The sequence below is a fragment of the Equus caballus genome, chromosome 18 (genome assembly GCF_041296265.1).
Source record: "Equus caballus isolate H_3958 breed thoroughbred chromosome 18, TB-T2T, whole genome shotgun sequence".
NCBI lineage: Eukaryota > Metazoa > Chordata > Mammalia > Perissodactyla > Equidae > Equus > Equus caballus.
Genome location: NC_091701.1, coordinates 72,313,203 through 72,333,170, shown reverse-complemented (window position 1 = coordinate 72,333,170; position 19,968 = coordinate 72,313,203). Strand labels below are relative to the sequence as shown.

General features: G+C 39.0%; 1 protein-coding gene across 2 annotated transcripts in view; it reads left to right on the top strand.

The window, feature by feature from the left end:
- STK17B (serine/threonine kinase 17b) overlaps positions 1-16,660 on the top strand; it is a 36,741-nt gene extending 20,081 nt beyond the window's left edge. The window contains exons 4-8 of one of the 2 annotated variants that reach the window (XM_023621972.2): positions 6,481-6,625; positions 8,531-8,657; positions 10,469-10,517; positions 11,649-11,828; positions 13,223-16,660. In XM_023621972.2, coding sequence (XP_023477740.1) covers positions 6,481-6,625; positions 8,531-8,657; positions 10,469-10,517; positions 11,649-11,828; positions 13,223-13,505 — 784 coding nt within the window. In that variant the 3' untranslated portion in view covers positions 13,506-16,660. 2 annotated transcript variants of the gene reach the window in all.
- Positions 16,661-19,968: the final 3,308 nt, after the last annotated feature.

Below are 19,968 nucleotides of genomic sequence, written 5' to 3'. Positions count from 1 at the left end.
CAAACCACAATACATGCAAAATAGCTCCGGCATAACAATACTAATACCACTTAGTAAAAGTTCCTCAGTAAAGGTCAGCCTTTTTTTGCCATTCTTTTTGTCTGTAGAATATAGCCCACTAAGGATGTACGGTCAGAGTTATATAGTTAGGTACACGTGTTTCTGTTCATATTCAATCTTAGGATTTGATTTTTAAATCCTTTATTTTTTTTGAAATTGTAAAAAAGATTTACATGATTCAAAACTCAAAGATGTTGAGGCCAGCCCAGTGGTGCAGCGGTTAGGTTCACACACCCTGCTTCGGCAGCCTGGGTTTCGTGGGTTTGGATCCCAGGCGTGAACCAACACACTGCTCATCAAGCCATGCTGTGGTGGCATCCCACATACAAAAAATAGAGGAAGATTAGCACAGATGTTAGCTCAGGGACACTATTCCTCAGGCAAAAGAGGAGGATTGGCAACAGATGTTAGCTCAGGGGCTCAGGGCCAGTCTTCCCCAGCACCTCCCCCCCCCCGAAAAAACCCTCAAAGATGTCTATAAAGGCGTATTACGAAGTGTTACTTCCATTCCTATCCTTTCTACTCTCTTCCCACCCAGCCTTTATAGGTAACCATATTTTCTAGTTTCTGCCTCATTTATGTGTTCCTTCTTGTTTATATAAGCAAATTTGTATGCATTTACATTCCCCTTTCTTTCCTACAGAAAAGGTAGCATATTATATATGCTCTTTTGTACCTTACTTTATGTTAGACTTAACATTATATCCTGGAAATCATTCTGTATTAGTTCTTGGGCATCTTTCTTACTACTGTTATTATTGCCCTTTTTTAAGTGGCTGCCTGGTACTCATTGTGTGGTTGTATTGTGCTTTATTCAGTCCGTCTTCTACAAATGGGCACTATTTGTGGAGGTGTGGTTTTATGGTACATTTCTAGAAGCGTGATTGCTGGGTCAAAGAGTAAATGCATGTGTAGTTGCATTAGATATTGTCACATTTCTCCTTATATGGATAGTGCATAATCACTTTAAAAAGGCACTTTTTTGAATTGTTGCATTTGCTGAATATATGAATCTAACTAAAATTTTGTTTTGAAACTGTTATAGCTATGTGTTCCGATAGCTCTATTTTATTTTTGGTTTTGTGTTTTGTTTTGCCTCTATATTTCACCTAAACCTGTTTGTTAACCAAATTAAGTTGTTTACTTTTGTGAATTAAACTTAAATTCTTGCAATCAGCTTGTCACTTTTTAATAATTGCTGAGTCTTTTATTTTTGTCTTAATACTTAGTCCACAGGAAAGTATTTCATTACCAATTATGAAGTCTAAATGATTTTTTAGCCTTTTCTTTGATTGTTTGAAAAGTAACATAAATACTCTCTTTCTGGAAGGTAGTATTAGATCTCTTTATAAATTGGGGGGAAATGTGATGATAGTTGAGTCATTCCAGCCCCGCTCTCCATGAGGCAATGACTTTTCTATAACAAGTGTTTTAAAAGCATATTTGGAGCATTAAATGAAATAGATACAAAGCTTTTTTTTTAACTTCTGGAAAGAAGGTATTCCAAATTGGACACATTAATTTTTTAGTGCTGAATTTTGAGCCAGCTAAAATTGATTATGAGGAGTAGTTATTATCCTTTGGAGAACGTGGGACAAGAACTTTGTCCTAGAAATAGTGGGGTTCAGTAGGGGAATGTGCTTGGATTAATGAGCTCTGTGAGATCGTATGGGAGAGAAAGAATATTTTTTTTTTGTCTAGAAATTACCAGCTTATGTTGTCTACTAAATATCTTTAAATAGTATGAACCCAATAGGAAATGACAAGACCATATAGCACAATAGCAAAGCATGCGAAGTAGAAAGCCTCACCTTCTGGAGGGAGCTCAATCTGAGCACCAGACAGCACATTTTCATGTAATCATAACAATTGCAACAGTAATACATGCTGGGCGTTTACTGTATAGCAGACACTGTGCTAAACACTTCATCTGTCTTCTCATTTGATTCTTAAAACAATCCTCCCAAAAGGGAGACTGGTATTCACTTCACATGTTCTGATTTAGAGGCAGGAAATACCCTGACTAGTTGTCTTTCCATTCTAAAATTCCGCCAGCTGTGTTTCCATCATTAGCGTAGGAATATAACTCTAAAAGAGACCCTTAATATAAAAAATTTAAAACGACTTCATGTTGATTGCTAGAAATAAATACTTAATTTAAAAATCTTTACTATGGCCCTCCAAAGCTATATAGATAAAATGAATGGAATCTGTATTTTGTGGATAAGGGAAATAGCACTTTGTTTTACTGAAAATCTTGGCCCTCTAGTACCCAAGGAAATCCATCAGTTTGGATAGGAAAATATTCTGATATTCATCTTTTATATGTTAACTTTATTGTGTTATGGGAGTCTTTCTCAAAGATGTTTTCTACTTCCCTACTAATTTTTAGAGTGTGCTTCAGAAAGCTGGAAAAGGCAGCTGGAGATGTAGATAGTGTGTAGCACCTAGGTTTGCCTGACAGTGTAACTGTAAAGTGCTCTCGTCACACACACAGCACGTCTCCAGATACACAGGCCGGTGAACACAGGCACTCTGGAGTTCCGAATGTGCGCTCGATGTCCCTCAGGGGCACACTCTTCTAATAGAGAAAGAGGAGGAGTACCTGAATGTACTTTCTAGGATGATGACAGTGAGCTACGTGGCTTTTCTGACTGTAGAGACATTTTTTCTTCTGTGTAGTCACTGCTCTGAGTGGCTTGCCTTAACAAAATGTCTGCTTGTCGGCACCTGCACACTGCTCCCATTATGCTTCCAGCTTCCAGTTTCTGCTCACCTCTGCAATCTGCTTCTCGCGTTGTCTGTTCTTTCCCTCCTCTTAAGCCTTCCTCATTTTCCACTTCCCGTGGCTCCACCTGTGTCCCTCTTTTGTGGGGGAAAATGGCACCAATAAATGCTACAAAAAAGCCATTGGTCAGCTCGCCAAACTAAAAGGAAGAGACAGTCCAACTGGCTGACAAACTTAGTATTTGTTTGATTTTGTTACTGAATAAACAAAGACCCTTAGGATACTTCTGTTTATAAAAATAATACCTATTCATTGTGTTAAAATTAGAGGGTATAGGGGCTGGCCCCGTGGCCAAGCGGTTAAGTTCGGGCGCTCCGCTGCAGGTGGCCCAGTGTTTCGTTGGTTCGAATCCTGGGCGCAGACATGACACTGCTCATCAAGCCATGCTGAGGCAGCATCCCACATGCCACAACTAGAAGGACCCACAACGAAGAATATACAACTATGTACTGGCGGGCTTTGGGGAGAAAAAGGAAAAAATAAAATCTTTAAAAAAAAAACAAGAAAAAAACAAAATTAGAGGATATAGAAAATAGAAATCATATGTAAACTGTGGTGATTTTTATGACATATTTCTGTATTTTAAAATTATTCTTACGTTTCAGTCTATGCATGTATACCTTTAGAAACAAAATTGTGATCTCCTGGGCGTACTCTCTTACAACAGTCTTTCCACTTAAGAATATATTGTGTTTTTATGTGTATGATGCGGTGTTTCTAAAAATGAGTTTTAATTTAGCAAGACTTTTTAAATTGCCTTCCTAATCAGAATTCAACAAGAAACCCCAGAATTCAGAAAGGCTGGATGTCGCTAGATTTGGAATTAACATTTGTCAACTCCCTATAAGAGCAGCTAATATTTACTGAACGTTTACCAGGCGTCAGACACTGCTTAACACAGGTCATCTGCTTTGATCCTTTGAACATGTGCTGTTCTTAGTACTTCACCTGGCTTATCTAACTTAGTTCTTAGAGCAGCCCTCTGCAGTAGGAGCTGTCATTTTCCTTATGTATCGTTACGGTACACTGGAAGAAACAGAGGCACAGTTGTCCCAGTTCAGGTGGCGAGTTGGTGGCAGAGCCAGGACGGACCCCAGGCGCTCTTGATTTCAGCAGCAGTCCTGCGAGCAACCTGCTGTCCTGTCTCTTATGTCCCAGGCACTGCAGAGTGCTTTACACACTTTGTCGCAGTTTGTTTTCTTATGTTTTGTTTTGAATATTAGAATTAGTGGAAGGTTCTGGCTATTGAATTAACTTTAGTGAATGTAATGTAAAATGTTGGTACATAAATAATTATAAAGTGTTCAAGAGTGGATTTCTTACCTAAGCAATTTATGTTGCCATATATATGAAGCATTCGGATCTTTCTGGTATTTTCCACATCTTACTAGTGGATGTAAATCCATATCTTATGCAGTTTTCTTATAATTTCAAATGATTTGGTCCGATTTCATATCAACTTTATCTTATAAAGTCCCTAGCAAGGAACTCATTCTAGGAGAATGTAAAGTGTCATCTCTTCATTTTCTTATTTGCTTATGATTGCATTAGTAATGTTGTCTACAGTGTCTTTTCAGGAATATATTTAGACCACGTTCTGTTTTGAGAGGATTTGTTTCATTAAAACTAAATAATGTAACCCAAAAGGGAAAGGGTGAGCGTGTCACTGGCAGTCTGGCCTGTGGAGTCCCTCTTCCCTCGGGAGACTCTGAGCAGGGCTGTGACTGTGTACATCTGACAGGGAGACCTAGGAGCCGCTGGGGATGGTCTGTATGTGAATTGTTCAGAAGGATTAATTTATTTGTTTCAGAAGAATGTGGATTTCTTTTTTCTTTCTTTTTTTTTTTTTTTTGAGGAAGATTAGCCCTGAGCTAACTGCTGCCAATCCTTCTCTTTTTGCTGAGGAAGACTGGCCCTGAGCTAACATCCAGGCCCATCTTCCTCTACTTTATATGTGGGACGCCTACCACAGCATGGCTTGCCAAGCGGTGCCATGTCCACACCCAGGATCTGAACTGGCGAACCCTGGGCCGCCGAAGTGGAGTGTACGCATTTAACCAACCGCTGTGCCACCAGGCCAGCCCCAGAATGTGCATTTCTAATACTGTCTTTCTATACCTTACTTTGGAGTTCACTACTATAAATTTTATAGCAAACTAAATTTTTCACACTCAGATTGTCTCTACCATGATACCTTGAGACAAATATTACCGTTAATTTCTCATGAATTTTTCTGGGAGTTTCGGGAGTTTGGGGCAGTTGAAATGTGAAGAATACATGATCAGGGCTTTCCTGTGTATTCCTTACCGGCTGTCCCTCAGTTTTTTCTGGAATGTCATAGATAGAGTATAAAGCAGCAAATCCCTGTGGCCTGTCATTGGCACACTGGGTACACGTGCTTGATGGGAGGTTCATCTGCAGTGGGAAGGTCCATCCTGTGACTTTCAGTGTGGGACTCAAATTTTCAATCATATTGATGTTTTTCTTCTCATGGCCCCTAATACATATGGCATGCTTCTTCCTCTTGGCACTCACCAAGACTTCTGAATTTCAGTTTCAGCCACTCTGAAGAATGGCTGCCTGTTACATCATTCATTCATTCAACAAACACTTACTGACTACCTTCTTCTATATGCCACACATTGTTCTGGTGGCTGTGGATACAGCAGTGAAACAAAGAAAGAAAAATAATAGCGTTTTCGAGAGTGAGCGAGTTCCTATTTTATCACGTATAATATGCTTTACTTGAGATATTTGCAAACACACCTTATAAATTTGATGAATAACCATCTAGATGTTTTTGTGTGATCTTCTGACAAATTTTATCTTATTTAGATTTTTGTCCTCAAAAAAAAGAAATCAAAATTTGCTGAGTTCACTGATAACGTCTGTTTTACAGATGGGGAAACTCAGTAAGTGAGTGACCCTAAGTTATATTGCTGGTAAACATTGGATTTAGGATTTAAGTTTAGATTATTAGATTCTAAACCTAGGGCTTTTTCACAATGCCTTTATCAATATTCTTTACATCTTCAGTTCTTTAAAAAAAAAGGGGGAGTTGGATTCTGGCTGCCAGTGTCCTGTGTGGTGTGGCAGTGCAGCCTACTGGTTAAGAATCAGATGTTCACACGTGTAACAGACTCGTCCTGGCCCCTGTCACTGTGGGACCTTGTGCAAGTTGGTGAACCTCTTGCTACTTGATTCTTCATCTGTCAAATGGGGATAATAACCACCCACCTCACATGGTTGTCATGAGGATCAAAACTGATGACACTCGTGTGTGTGTACATAAATGAAATGAAGGCAGGGGGCAGAGCCGAGCTCAGGAGGTTAGCTAGCTGTTATTTTTGCTGCAGCATTAAGGCAGACTACAATATTACTGAGTTATAAAGCTATTCAATTTTGTTGGTTAATTATTCAAGTAGTCACACCGAGAATTTGAAATATTCTTGTCATTTACTTGCTTCTTTAAAGATCCTTCCTCTGCCCCTCCCGCCAGCCCTGAAATGTGTGTAGAGAGAGACTGAAGTTCAGGTGGCTGTGTGTCTTACTTCATAGATATACAGTATTTAAAAGCTGTTATTTTCAGGTCAGTGATTTTTCAGCTGTCTGTTATTTGAATTTTATTTCAGTGCTGCCGGTGGAGAAATTTTCAACTTGTGTTTACCTGAAGTGGCTGAAATGGTCTCTGAAAATGACATTATCAGACTCATTAAACAAATACTTGAAGGGGTTTATTATCTACATCAGAACAACATTGTACACCTTGATTTAAAGGTACGTAGTGTGATTTTAAGTGACACAAGGTGTGCCGTCTCTGCTCTCCACGTGCACAGTTGCGAGCTGGCGTGGACAGGCCAGGCCTGTGGTCGCGGGCGTCCAGACTGCGCCGCTGCGCTCCTCGTTCGCTTGGCGCTGCGTGGACTGGAGTTTGTATTGATGGAGAGAAGACTGTGTGTGTGGGCAGCTGAGCTCAATCACCGGGCTCTTAACCCATCACTGCTGTGTGTTCTGCTCCTGCGCTCGTGTCACCCCCGCTTCCGGGGCCTGCCCGCCTCGTGACGCTGTCTTCCTCTCCGCGCTCATCTCGCTCCAGCTCTCAGCCCCTCCGCCGGCCCTGCTTCCTCGCAGCCCCACGCTCAGTCTTCTCTCTCCGGAGGCTCCCCGTCTTCTGGCTCCTCCTTTCCCCCAGACCGTTCACCCCCTTCCCAGGCCCTGAAATGCCGCTTCAGTCTCTCCTCTTAATCATCCTTTCTCCTTCGCCTTCCTCCACAGCCTTCCGCGGACGGAACATCTGAGTCTTGTCCTTTTTGGAATGTTGGGCTCCTCTCTCTGACCAGTCTCCCTGTGTGACCCTTTGGCCTCCACGCCCGCTCTGATAATAGTGATGGCTCTCAAAGCTCTCCCTGGAGCCCAGGCCTCTCTTAAATTCCAGATCATTTTTTCCAAGTGTAGATTAGATACTATTTGGACGTCCTGTAGACACTTTAAAGTTTGTGTCTCAAACTAGTCTTAGCATCTTTCCCTCTTTATCTCACCCCTTTTTCAAAAACGAAATCTCTTCTGTGTGGTTCCCCTATGGAGGAAGGGCGGTATTTACTCTCCAGCTGCCCCGTGGTGTCCTGTACAGTAAGATATGGGAAGAGTAGCAACATGGTAAATATAAGGTAGTCATACCGCCCCCCAGCTTCCTGTTAGGTCTTTTTCCTGCTAAAGACAAGTGTGTTACACAGCGTCGCACAGAACTTGAAGTGAGGGAGGGCGTAGGAACCTGGCTTTGTGTCCGTAAAGCCTGCAGTGACGACAGTGGAGCTGACGCCTGGCCCTCCTCTCCTGTGATGGTCGCTGTGATTTAATGACACACAAGCAGGGGACCTCCCCAAAGGAAGGCTTGTGATTCTTGTCACAGACTTTGGGAGCAGTGCTGGGCAGTGGTGACAGTGGCAGGGAGCTTTGTAATAGGCCTCAGGCCTGCAGTCAGAAAGCTGTCACAGGGTCCTAGGAGGCAGTGGGCGAAACCTCCCATGCTCCCTACCGTCTGAGCAAAAGCCTGGGAACAGTCAGACCCAGAACATCACACCGTACTGAACCATTTTCTCTTTCTGGAAGTGTGTGCCTTTTATTCCTTCATGCCTTCTGTTGTGCTGTGGCCCAGAGCACCTTTCTAACTGGCTAGCTCCTGTTTATCCTTTATGATTCAGCTTAAGTATCATCCAGTAAAGCCTTCTTGGACTTTATAGTGGGCAGATTTAAGTAGTCTTGTCTTTAATACTGAGATATTCTGTATCTCATAATCAGTCTATCAGTGTATCCATCTAATTTCTTTTTCCTCCAGTTTTGGAAGTGGGTGGCCAGGTCCTTCTTCCTAGTCTGTCAGGTCTGGAAGCTCTGCTGAAACCTGTCCACAATGGGTGACCCTGCTGGTATCTGAAATACCAGTGGCATAGCTTTCAGCGTCACAGCAACACGCAGCCCCCACGGTGTGACAACCGACCGGTGGGTGGTGTGGTTTCCTGACCGGGAAACAAACGAGGCCATGGCAGTGAGAGTGCTGAGTCTTAACTGCTAGACCCAAGGCTGGCTAGCTTAACGATAAATTCTACTTAATTTACCTCTGATCCCAAACTGGTATTCTTTTATTGTTGTATATTACTTATCATTTTTTTGCTGTGCTTTATTTAGCCACAGAATATCTTATTGAGCAGCATCTACCCTCTTGGGGACATAAAAATTGTGGATTTTGGAATGTCTCGAAAAATAGGGAATGCTTGTGAACTTCGGGAAATCATGGGAACACCAGAATACTTAGGTAAGCATTTCCCTTTATTTTCTACACCATTTTGAAATTTATTAACTAAATGATGCCTCTATAAAACTATATTGTAGAGCGTGTAATTCCAGGATATATTTGGATCAAGTATTTTAATGCACTGAAGTTGGTTATGACACATTTAAATGAATTGTAGTGAATGTGGGATTATTGAGAAATTCACAATGACTCACAGGACATTGGCCCTATAAGTTCAGAAGTTTAACATTTGTACATAAAGAAAAATGAGTAAAGGGAAGTTAGGGAATGGGAGAAAATAGAAAAAGAGGAAAACACAGAATCAAGTGGCCCATTCTCGCCTTTGAAGCCTGGCTGCTGGGTGGACGTCGGTCTGCTCTGTCCCGTCCTGACCCCTGAGCTGTTTAGATGGGGGGCAGCTCCAGCCTTGTGGGATCGGTAGCCCGACTCCTTGCTGTTTGTTGCTGCTGCTTTGAAGTGGGAGGTTTTGCCTAGGGTGGGAAAAGCAAGATTTTGAAGAATGGTGCCAAAAGAACCTATGACTAGGTAATCTAGGAATGTTGTACTAATCAACAAATTAGATCATACGGATGAAAGATAATTTAAATTGTAAGAAGCAGCATATAAATTTAAAGTATTGTAATTTATAGTAAGAATATTTTTGTACTTTTTTGTTGTTGCTGATGTTCATCTCCCCATGCATGCATTGGAAAGATACAACCAAACAGAGCAGATGCTGCTCAGCTAGGCCACTGGCCTTCCAAAATGAAAAGCAAAGCACATTCTAACCTTTGAATGCTAATAGGGGCTGTAGTGTCCTAGAATAAATGGCTGCGATTAGAGATAGCACAGCTCACAGAAGGACAGGAAAGGTTTAGGGGGCCAGCAAGCTGCTGATATTTATGGCTCGAGGGCTTTGTTAACAAAATGTTAGGGTTTAGGAGACAGTTGCTCTTTGGAAAAATTATGAAACCATACTTTGAAATAAGTTATTATTCAAGGGTAAATCCTAGTTTGGACTCTACCAATTTGAAATTTATAGTAATGTTTAGAAAGTATAGAGAATTTATTTTGCACTTTTTAAAAAATTTTGACAGAGGGCCAGCCCCGTGGCCTAGTGGTTAAGTTTGGTGCACTCCTCTCAGCGGCCCAGGTTTGCAGGTTTGGATTCCAGGTGTGGACCTACACCATTCCTCAGCCATGCTGTGGCAGTGACCCACTACAAAATAGAGGAAGATTGGTACAGATGTTAGCTGTGGGCTAATCTTCCTCAGGAAAAAAAAAAATTTTGATGGGCGGAGACAGTGGGAAATTAATTGCTTAGAAAGTTAGGTTTTTGATAGTTTAAGAGGGATATTTAATTTACTTGAAAATCTAAGCAATTCCAGCAAGCATAATTTGCTCTTAATGTCATTGTAAATGCGTATGATTTTATTTACCCTGAAGGGAAAATCTTAAATCAGTCTGGTAAAATAATGCAAACTAATTCATAGCAGTAATAAAATTAAAATTTTGAAAAGATTCAGCTTGTAACATTTTACTTCATAATTGTTCTTCTTGAGATTCATCTTAATGATTTAAAAAAAAAAAACTCTGAAGCTACCTGTTACTCCAGGAAGATTATTGGTGCTTTTGAATCATCTGGTTATATAATTTGCTCAGTGTTAGATATGTGTAAATGTCTAGTCACAGGATAATTAATATAATACTAAATTTCTATTGATCTTATATTAGTATTCTTTAAAATTAAATCCAGTTTTAATTTAATGTAAAATAATGTTCATGTTTTTAAATTTGTCAGTATTGAATTTGAGTTTTATTTTCTCTTTCAGCTCCAGAAATCCTAAACTATGATCCTATTACCACAGCAACAGATATGTGGTAAGATGTTGTTAGTTACCTAAATGCTTTTGTTAAAAGTTGGGTAGTATATGTTCTAGAGTTCTTTGATTCCAAAAGTAAATAATAAGGCTTTCTTTAAAAGATTTTGTTCAAGTATTATTATTTTGTCTCAGGAAAACATTTACATGCTCATTCTTTTTAAGTAACACTTTGGCTTTGAGCCAAAGATACAGGATTAACAAGGGAAAACCTTTTCTTGGAGGGAGGCTCAGCCTGTGCCCTGCTACCTGTCCCATAAGAAAGATGAAATGCCGTTTAATAAGCATAGAGCAAGTGCAGACGGGCACCAGATGGGAGACACCTGATCTGGGTCTGAAGCGCGAGGAAGGCTTTTGCTCAGCAGAAGAATGAGGTCAGGTGCAGGCAAAAGTTGAGTTTCCTAAGAGTCTATCTCTAGGGTACTGTGAGACTTTGTGGCTAGCAGGAGGAGAACTGGAATTGACGCTGGAACTTGAGTGGGGACCACCGTGTGGCACTGACTCCACAGGCCAAGGGAAGAGTTTAGACATATTCCCTGTGTTCCACGGAACTGTCGTGGATTTGCCGAGGGCAAAGGGTCCTGTGGCTAACTAAGAAGGTGACACGTGTCCTGTATGTAGTGTCTTCTTCCGGCCCTTGAGCACCAGGCTTGTCATTAACATATTTAAGCCTCTGAAAAGTTTTGCAATGAAAAAAGTCTGCCCACACAACTTTGTGCTTTGTCGAACCTGCAGACTGTGTTTGCACAGAGCCGCTGTTTATGTCTCACGGATCGTTACTGCGTCATTGGACACCTTTGAGAAATGCTGCTCTTTGAGCAACTTCGTGTCCTCGATAGCAGGGGTCTGTGTGAAGGGCAGGCCGCAGATGTAAAGATATATATTTAGTATGTTTATAATTATATAACGTACGTGCATTTCCCTCATACTCTTTTTCTGTGAGGCAAACTTTGATGTAATACAGTTATTTTAGTTTTAATAATATAGGAACTTTGAAAAGTGATTTAAGTTTGTAGTTAAACCATACAAGTTTTGAGGACAGGAATGTGTTGAGTATTGATTTTACTTTATATAAATGTTTTAAGATTAACACACTTTTTAAGTTCCCCTCTTGTCCCTTATTTGTTTTTAGGAATATTGGTATAATAGCATATATGCTACTAACTCATACGTCCCCATTTGTGGGCGAAGATAATCAAGAAACATACCTCAATATTTCTCAAGTTAATGTAGATTATTCAGAAGAAACTTTTTCGTCAGTTTCACAGCTGGCCACAGACTTTGTCCAAAGCCTTTTGGTAAAAAATCCAGAGTGAGTAATAACATTAATTTGTTTAAATAGTATTACAAAATAAATAATATGTGTCTATGAAGAAAGATACATTCTAAGACGATATAAAATTATTAGAAGTATCCTCTCAAGTTTCAGGTAAAATGGGAAGAGAAGTGGTATAAGAAATCATTAACAAATCCATGACTTCAAACATGGGAAATGTAAAATGTACCACGGGGAATTTTGGATTGAAGAGAAGATTTGGGTTATTTCTCTCTCACCCTTCCACTAATCCCTGAAATTCCCTGAAGTAATTCAGAGTAGGTTTGCAGTGCGCGTGGCTGGTCATGATGAGACTTTGCTGTGAACAATCTGTAGTTAAATAATCATAGTTAGGTAACACGTACAGATTACTGATTGTCAAATCTTTAAGGATCAGATGCTCTTTGCCTGCTTACTAAAGAAGCGACTTGGAGCTATAGCTTAGGACTCTTACCTCACTCATTGGCAGCTTCAAAGCAGGAAAAGAAAAAGCTGACCTCCCCTTTCTTCACCCGGATCAGCCGTGTTTACTTACTTGTCAGGCCTTTTATCTCTGGCCGTTACGTCATCTCCTTGAGGACTCAGTTTCCTTATCTGTTTAAGAAAAAAAACCTCATAGGTTTGTGAATTATTTTTTTGGCTTACTACAAGACTAAACAAATTCTCACTGACTATATTTTAGACACAAATGGTTATTTAGTAGAAAGAGTAATAATACTATTTGTTTCTGCTTATAAGCAGTTTTCATTTTCTTAAATATTTTTTCAATTACATTCTAAAATTTCTATAGTGAGCACATTAATTTTTTTATATGCAAGAAAAAATGAACATAAAAACAAAGACTAAGGAAACATGTTCTCACGGTAATGGTGGTTGTATTAAGGTTGGAGTTCTGAAGACAAAGAGGTGTTTTCCTTCCTTTGAAATGTTGTGATATTTGACCATATTATTTTTATAATAGAAAACAAAATTTAAAAACTCAAAATGTTGGATAAACATCATTGAAGAGTAGCCTTTGTTTTCAAGACTTAACAGTTATTGCTTTTAAGAATACAAGATAATAGAGGTTATAAATTACATATATTTTCCTTTCAAGGGTTTGTAAACCCAAGAGACTTTATAATTTTACTAATTTTTATTTGGGAGGCTAACATGTTCACAAACCTTTTGACCAGATAGTCTCATCTGGAAGCCCCATGATAAGCTGAATTTTGAGCACGTGTCAGAATTAAGGAAGCCCTAGGACCCCCGTTTTCCTATTATTATTCCCTTCTGTACCATGGATTTGTGTTATTTTCATGATAAATAAAAAATAAGTCTATAATCTATCAAACTGCAGACCTCTCTGACTTGACTTTGGTTCTCAGTTTCCCTTGTTCTTTCTCTCAAAGGAAGAGGCCCACGGCGGAGTCCTGCCTCTCTCACTCGTGGCTGCAGCAGTGGGACTTTGGGAACTTGTTTCACCCTGAAGAAACTTCTGGTTCCTCTCAGAGTCAGGATCATGCGCTGCGGTCCTCTGAAGACAGGACCGCCAAGTCCTCCTGTAATGGAACCTGTAGTGACCGGGAGGACAAAGAGAACATCCCGGAGGATAGCAGCATGGTGTCCAAGAGGTTTCGCTTTGATGACTCGTTGCCCACTCCCCATGAACTTGTCTCAGATCTGCTCTGTTAGCACGGGTCTCTTTGACTCGCTTGGACTGCATTTGGAATTTGAAATCCACTCCCATGTGAGATGGTGGTTTGCAGCTTCACATATGGCATGTTTATATTGTAAATGCACTTTTGCATAGCAGAATTTAGGGAAGAGTTTTAATGCTAAATTACTAGCTGCTAGTAGAATTTTATTTCCTATCCTGAGATATCAAGTCTGCAGAGAAGAAGATATTTAAATATATGACAAAAAATAAAATTGTGCATTTGAGTTTACATATTAATGAAAGAATGCAAATTCAAATGGATTTTTCTAAGTATTTTACATATCAGGAAAAAAGTGGTTTGAATTGTATTGTGGTTGATGCAGACTGAACAAAATGAAGACGTTTGAATTTGATATGTTCTCTGAGGTGAATCCTGTACTGTGCTTCTGTTGACAGAATTTTGTGTAGGATAGCAGTGTCAAGTTTAAGCAAGAATATATACTGTTTTATAGATGCTCAAGAGATATTTTACACTTGAAAATGGTTTTCAATGATGAATGTTTTGAAACTGTGTAAGATTGCCATATATATGTTCTGCTATATGAGATAGATCCTTCAACCAGAGCAAAGAGGGAGTTAGAAGCCTGATTTAGGGGTATTCTATACAAGTTGGAGCAGAGAAAAGAGTAGCATGGCATGATTTTTTAACTCAGATGTCTTTTGCCCACTCTCAGCACACTTCAGATTTAACAAGGTCTGAGAAATGGAGAATAGATGGTATACAAGCATAGGGGACTTTCATCCTCCAGAATTTCTGGAGTCGAAGATACTTAGGTAAAACTGAATGTGCTCTCTGTGTAGTCTGCAAAATATATTTATTAATTGAGTGAAGAAGAAAATGCTGACAGACAACTTAACAGAATTTAGATGTCTTTTAAGTCTTAGAATACAAGCCAGTCGTTCAGAGTTCTAAAAGTCTGCATAAAAAATATCGTAACACCAGCAGGACTGTGAACACAATACGAGAGTCAGCAGTAGTGACCGTGATCATAAAGCATGGTGGCGTCAACTCCTCGAAAGTGCTTGTGTAAAATTCCTGGCAAGTGGTGGGCACAGCAGAAGGTGGTCTGCACAGTGGCCTCTAATGACCTTTGCTGGGACCAATGCAAGTCAGAGTCTAGGGACAGCAGAATGTTTGACCTGTGGCTGCTGGCTTGTGTTCAGTCCTACTGGGGGCAGATTCACTCCTTTTTGGGTAATCTTTGGTGACTTTGCACCTGGTGACTATCAAAAAGCCTGTTATTATGTTAAGATAACTTTAACCTCATGACAATGTTACTATATCAAAAAAAAATGATATTTTGATTAAAAAAAATCTTGCATTTCCCCCCTTTGAATTATATATTACTGTAAAACCTTTAGTTTCTTGAAATTTGGTTAGACTCCAAATAACTTAAAACTGTTCTTAATAACCATCAGGTCACTTTATTTGGCTAAATGGTGAATAACTTTTACATCTTCAGCATTTCTTAAAGGAAAAGTTAATTCTACTTGTGTGTGTGTGCATATGTGTATATGTATATGTATTGTTGTATGTATATATGTATAGATGGATAAAATATAGTCTTTAGACAACTTTCTTTTAGAGATCTTTACTGCAGTATATTGTTCTCAACTCAGGTGCCAAAGGAGCTCTCTTCTTACGACATGTAAATATACATTTAAATTCTTTAAGAAGTAGCTTGTTGGTTCAATAAACTAGCCATTGCAGAAGCTAAATTGGGCTCTTGTATATCTAAAACTGATGAGTTTTTCCTAAAATGTTGATTGTCCATGTATTGGCCTTCAGTATTAAGCTAATGCAGGTACAGCTTAGTAAGACATTGCAGAAAGAGGAAATGATTACTTTTACAAAAGACCATACTATATTTTTAAATTTCTAGAGGAATTATGCCATACTAAAAAATTTTTAAAAATCAAGGAATGTTTGAATTATAAGCTGGTTCTTAAAAATATTTTATACTATCTTTTACTCTGAGAAATCTTAAAATAGTTCGTATGCCTCCCCTTAGTTAATAGGATTCGGAGCTGTAAATTTCCATACCTTTTTTTCCTAACAATTTTTATTGTAAAAAAGCAACTAGTGGTTGCACAAACAGTATAAAAATTCAATTTTTTCATAAAGGTGAATTTAAATGTTTTCACTGATTGCAATGTGAAAATAAATTAAGCCAATTTTTAGAGAGATCTTATTAACAAATGATTCAATTCATACTGTTTTTCTCCCAAGTTTAAAAACAAATGTCTATCAACAGCAGATGATGTTTCTCACTAACGTGGGAATCTAGAGAGCGCCTCTGGGGTGAGTAATGTCAGTAACACTTCAACACATCTGAAGGTTAACGTTAAATTCTGTCGAGTTTATAAAATTTAATTTACCTTCTGGATAGGATCCTTGGATGGATGGGATTAAAAAATAGATGAGTTATAGATGACACTTATAACTGTCATTTAAATTTTTCCCCCACAATACAGTTAACCTAACTCTTAGCAGTGAAATTGTAATGGCACTTGAAAGAAGTAAGCAGCACCCGTTCTCCGGTCTGTAGCGATTTGAGGCGCCTGTGCCAGATTATAATCAACACATAGCTTCCTTTATCAAGAAAGTCTGGTTATAAAAAAAAAGTCAGCTGATGAGTGACACACTTAGCTTTCTTTCTGGCACAAGCTCACTCTTTCATGTTGGATGGATCACAAATCGTTCATAGACCATATTTTGAATAGCCTTGTTCTAAGCAACATTTATAAATGTTGATATTTTATAACTGTTTACATTTCTTCTGTTTATTTTTGGATATTCAGTGTGATATCTGACTTAGAAACTTGTCCTTATTCATTGTTGTATAGACAATTGTACTTTAATTTTAAATTGTGTTAAAATTAAGTTATCTGACTTCCAATTTGGGGAATTATTATCAATTTATAATTTTATAAAAGTTTAAAGAACTTTAAACTGTAATTGTAAATTTCACACAAGTTACAACTGCCCTCCATCTTAACTTTTATTAAATAATCATGTTGCTTAAGTCATATTGACCGACGTTATTATGAATACTCCAGGAAAAAAAAAAAACGCTTATTACATCAACTTAATGATCCTTTGGTTAAAAATTAAAAAGCACTTTTTTTATGTTTGTGGTTGTCTTTTGCTTTAAAGTATTTCTAAATTTGTTAGTCTTAAAAGCAAACCTCCTTGCCTGAAGGTTCTAGCCCTTGACCCACGTCGTCTTTGAACTCCCTTTCCAATACTAATATGTTTATTAGATACTGTCTTTTGGAAAAGCCACATAAATTTGAAAACAAGATGTATTTTCTGATAATAGATACTTTTAGAAAATTTCAATGAATAGCAGTGCACTACATGTTGCATAAAGATGAATAAGGGATTCTTATTCACCCAGAAATAGATAAACTGCTTTGGGGTTTTTTTTAGTTTAAAAAAATCGAATGAAATAACAAAAGATGAGTAAGGGATTCTTCAAGAAGTTTATAATCTGGTTGCAGACCAAGGTACGATCTATTCCCGTTATTTACGATACTTATGTTCTGTAAAGTTCCCAAACAGTGAATACTGAAACATTGCTTCTAGGGGAAATACAGAGTTAGGTTCCTGCAAGCTTGTGTTTGTAATTTTTGTCAACTGATCAATACATAACCTTGTTTTTGTGTGTGTTTCTGTTTAAAGACATTTCTTAAAATAGAACTTGATTCACTAACGTTAAACTCATGGCCAACAGCACCGTAATTCATGCCTGAATAAAGCTTATCTAATACACGTGTTTCTCCATAAGGTACATCATGGCCTTGTGTAGGAACCCTGAACTACACAGCATTTCAGAACTATGCCTTGGGGCCATTCTTAACAGTGAAATCACCAACAAAAAGCACAAAAATGCAGAAAACATGACACTAAAAAGACCACAAAAAGGACATTTGTCTTACGGTCTGAGAGCTGAAATAAGATGGCAGCGTGTCACCCTGCTCGGCTTCAGCTGGGAACAGGGCGTCAGGCAACTCCATTTCTTCACTATTGTGGACATGTCTGCGAAGACTGTGAAAGCACCATGTGTGTTGATTTTGGGGTTACATACAAATAAACTTTAGCAAGTGGGTGAATTTGCAAATAAGGAATCCACGGATAATGAGGGTCAACAGTACACGCTAAAATCACCATGTAAGAAGTATGAAGTGTGAGAGAGAAATGGTGTGCAGAACTTGACAATTAATTGAATCCTTAGGAAGGAGAAATTGATATGTGTTGGAACTTTTTAATTGTGAGCAGTTTCCTTTCAGGTTCTATATCTTATTTTCTTTTTCTAGCACATAAATATTCCCAAATTTTTGTCTTTAGCCTAATTTTTCTCCTGGACACTGAAGTTGTAGGTATTATCTTTATTTGGATATAATGTAAGTATCCGCAAATGTAAAATAGCTCTAAGTAAAATCATGGTCATGTTCTCACATTCTGCATCACCTCCTCAACCAGACTTCCTGACTTCACGTTACCTCCATTAATTAACACAGCGCTGTTCACCCACACATCACAAATAGGAATCTCTAGCTGTCATTTAAAAATTTTGTTTCCTTACTGCACCTCTTCCAATTCGTCATTAGTTTGTATCAATGATATCTCCTTATATATCTTACAGTCTTTTCCTCTTGATTCATACTGGTACACATTCTTCCCTCTAGTTCTAGATTGTCTAGATGATCTAGAAAGGGCTCAGCAAACTTCTATAAAGGGCTAGTTATTAAATATTTTAGGCTTTGCAGGCCAGACAGTGTCTTGTTACAACTACTCAGTTCTGCTGTTGCAGCACGAAAACAGCCATGGGCAATATGCAAAAGAATAGGTGTGCCAATAAAACTTGATAAAAACAGACAGCAGGCTGCAGTTAGTCTGTTGACCCCAATCTGGATTATCACCATGATGTTCCAACTGATTCTCCTAGTTCTAGCATGATTGAGATGGGAGGAGAGGCCAGAAAGAGACAGGGCAGTGTGTCTCATCTGAACTGACTTCTAGCAAGCAGACTTCCAAGAGGAAGAGGACTGAGAAATGGTCATTGGATATAACGGTTTCACTAGAATGGTGAGTTTGCACAGAGCTGTGAAAATAGAAAGTAGAGGCCACAGGTATATATCGGTCTCCCAAGAAATCTAGGGAAAGAGAAAAAGAACACTAGCTAGAAGAGTGGGGTTTTTTAAAGGATGATTAGCCCTGAGCTAACATCTGCTGCCAATCCTCCTGTTTTTGCTGGGGAAGATTGGCCCTGAGCTAACATTCCATGCCCAACTTCCTCTATTTTCTATGTGGGATGCTTGCCACAGCATGGCTTGACAAGCAGTGTGTGGGTCCACACCGGGCATCTGAACCAGCAAACCCCAGGCTGCTGCAGTGGAACATGCAAAGTTAACCACTGTGCCACCAGGCAGACCCCTTGAAGAATGTTTTAAAAAATCTTTTAGAGGCTGGGCCAGTGGTGTAGTGGTTAAGTTAGCACACTCAGCTTTGGCCATCCAGGATTCGCAAGTTCAGATCCTGAGCGTGGACCTACACATTGCTGATCAAGCCATGCTGTGGTGGCGTCCCACATACAAAATAGAGGGAGATTGGCAAAGATGCTAGTTCAGGGACAATCTTCCTCAAGCAAAAAGGAAGATGGGCAACAAATGTTAGGGCCAATCTTCCTTGCCAAAAAAAAAAAACCTTTTAGGATGGAGAGGACTTGAAATTGTTAGTAGGAAAAGAGGTGTCCTCGTGGAGGCAGCAATTGAAATGTACAAGAGTGCAAGATGATGATAGAAAGTGCCAGAGAAAGTGATGAGATCACAAGGACAAATGGAGGGGTCGACTTTGGCTAGAAGAAGGAAAAACATTTTCTTCTCATGGACAAAAATGAAGGAAAAAAGATGATGAGAGGTGTGAAGTAAGAGAGTGGTCAGTTTCTCCTTACCTTATAAGAAGATTGTAGCTACTCTGCCAAGAGGAAAGGAAGTGGAGGTGGCTGTGGCTTGAGGAGTGAAAATTTGGCAAAAGATGGGGAAGAAAAGAATCCTTGAACAGTGTTGGTCAAATGAATGGAGTTTGCAATCTATCAGGAGAGACAGACATTAAATACCAAACGTCTTAATTGGTGATTAGTTTATTGTGTAAAGTGTGTGGCCAAATAATTCTTGTAATACTAATTTATAATTTCTGCCTATAGTTTTTCCTTTTATATCAGGAGACTGCTTCTTTGCATCAGGGAAGGTATATAGTAGCCTTCAAAAGAGAAAAAGAAAAACATGTTCCATTGGGGCTTTTATTTGCAAATACTTACATCTATTGAGAAAAACAGTTTGAAAAGAGTGGAAAAGGCTCAGAATGTAACAGGAAGAGAGAGCTCTATAAGTCTCGGAGCATCAAGAACATTGCCCACTTCCCCAGTGCATGTT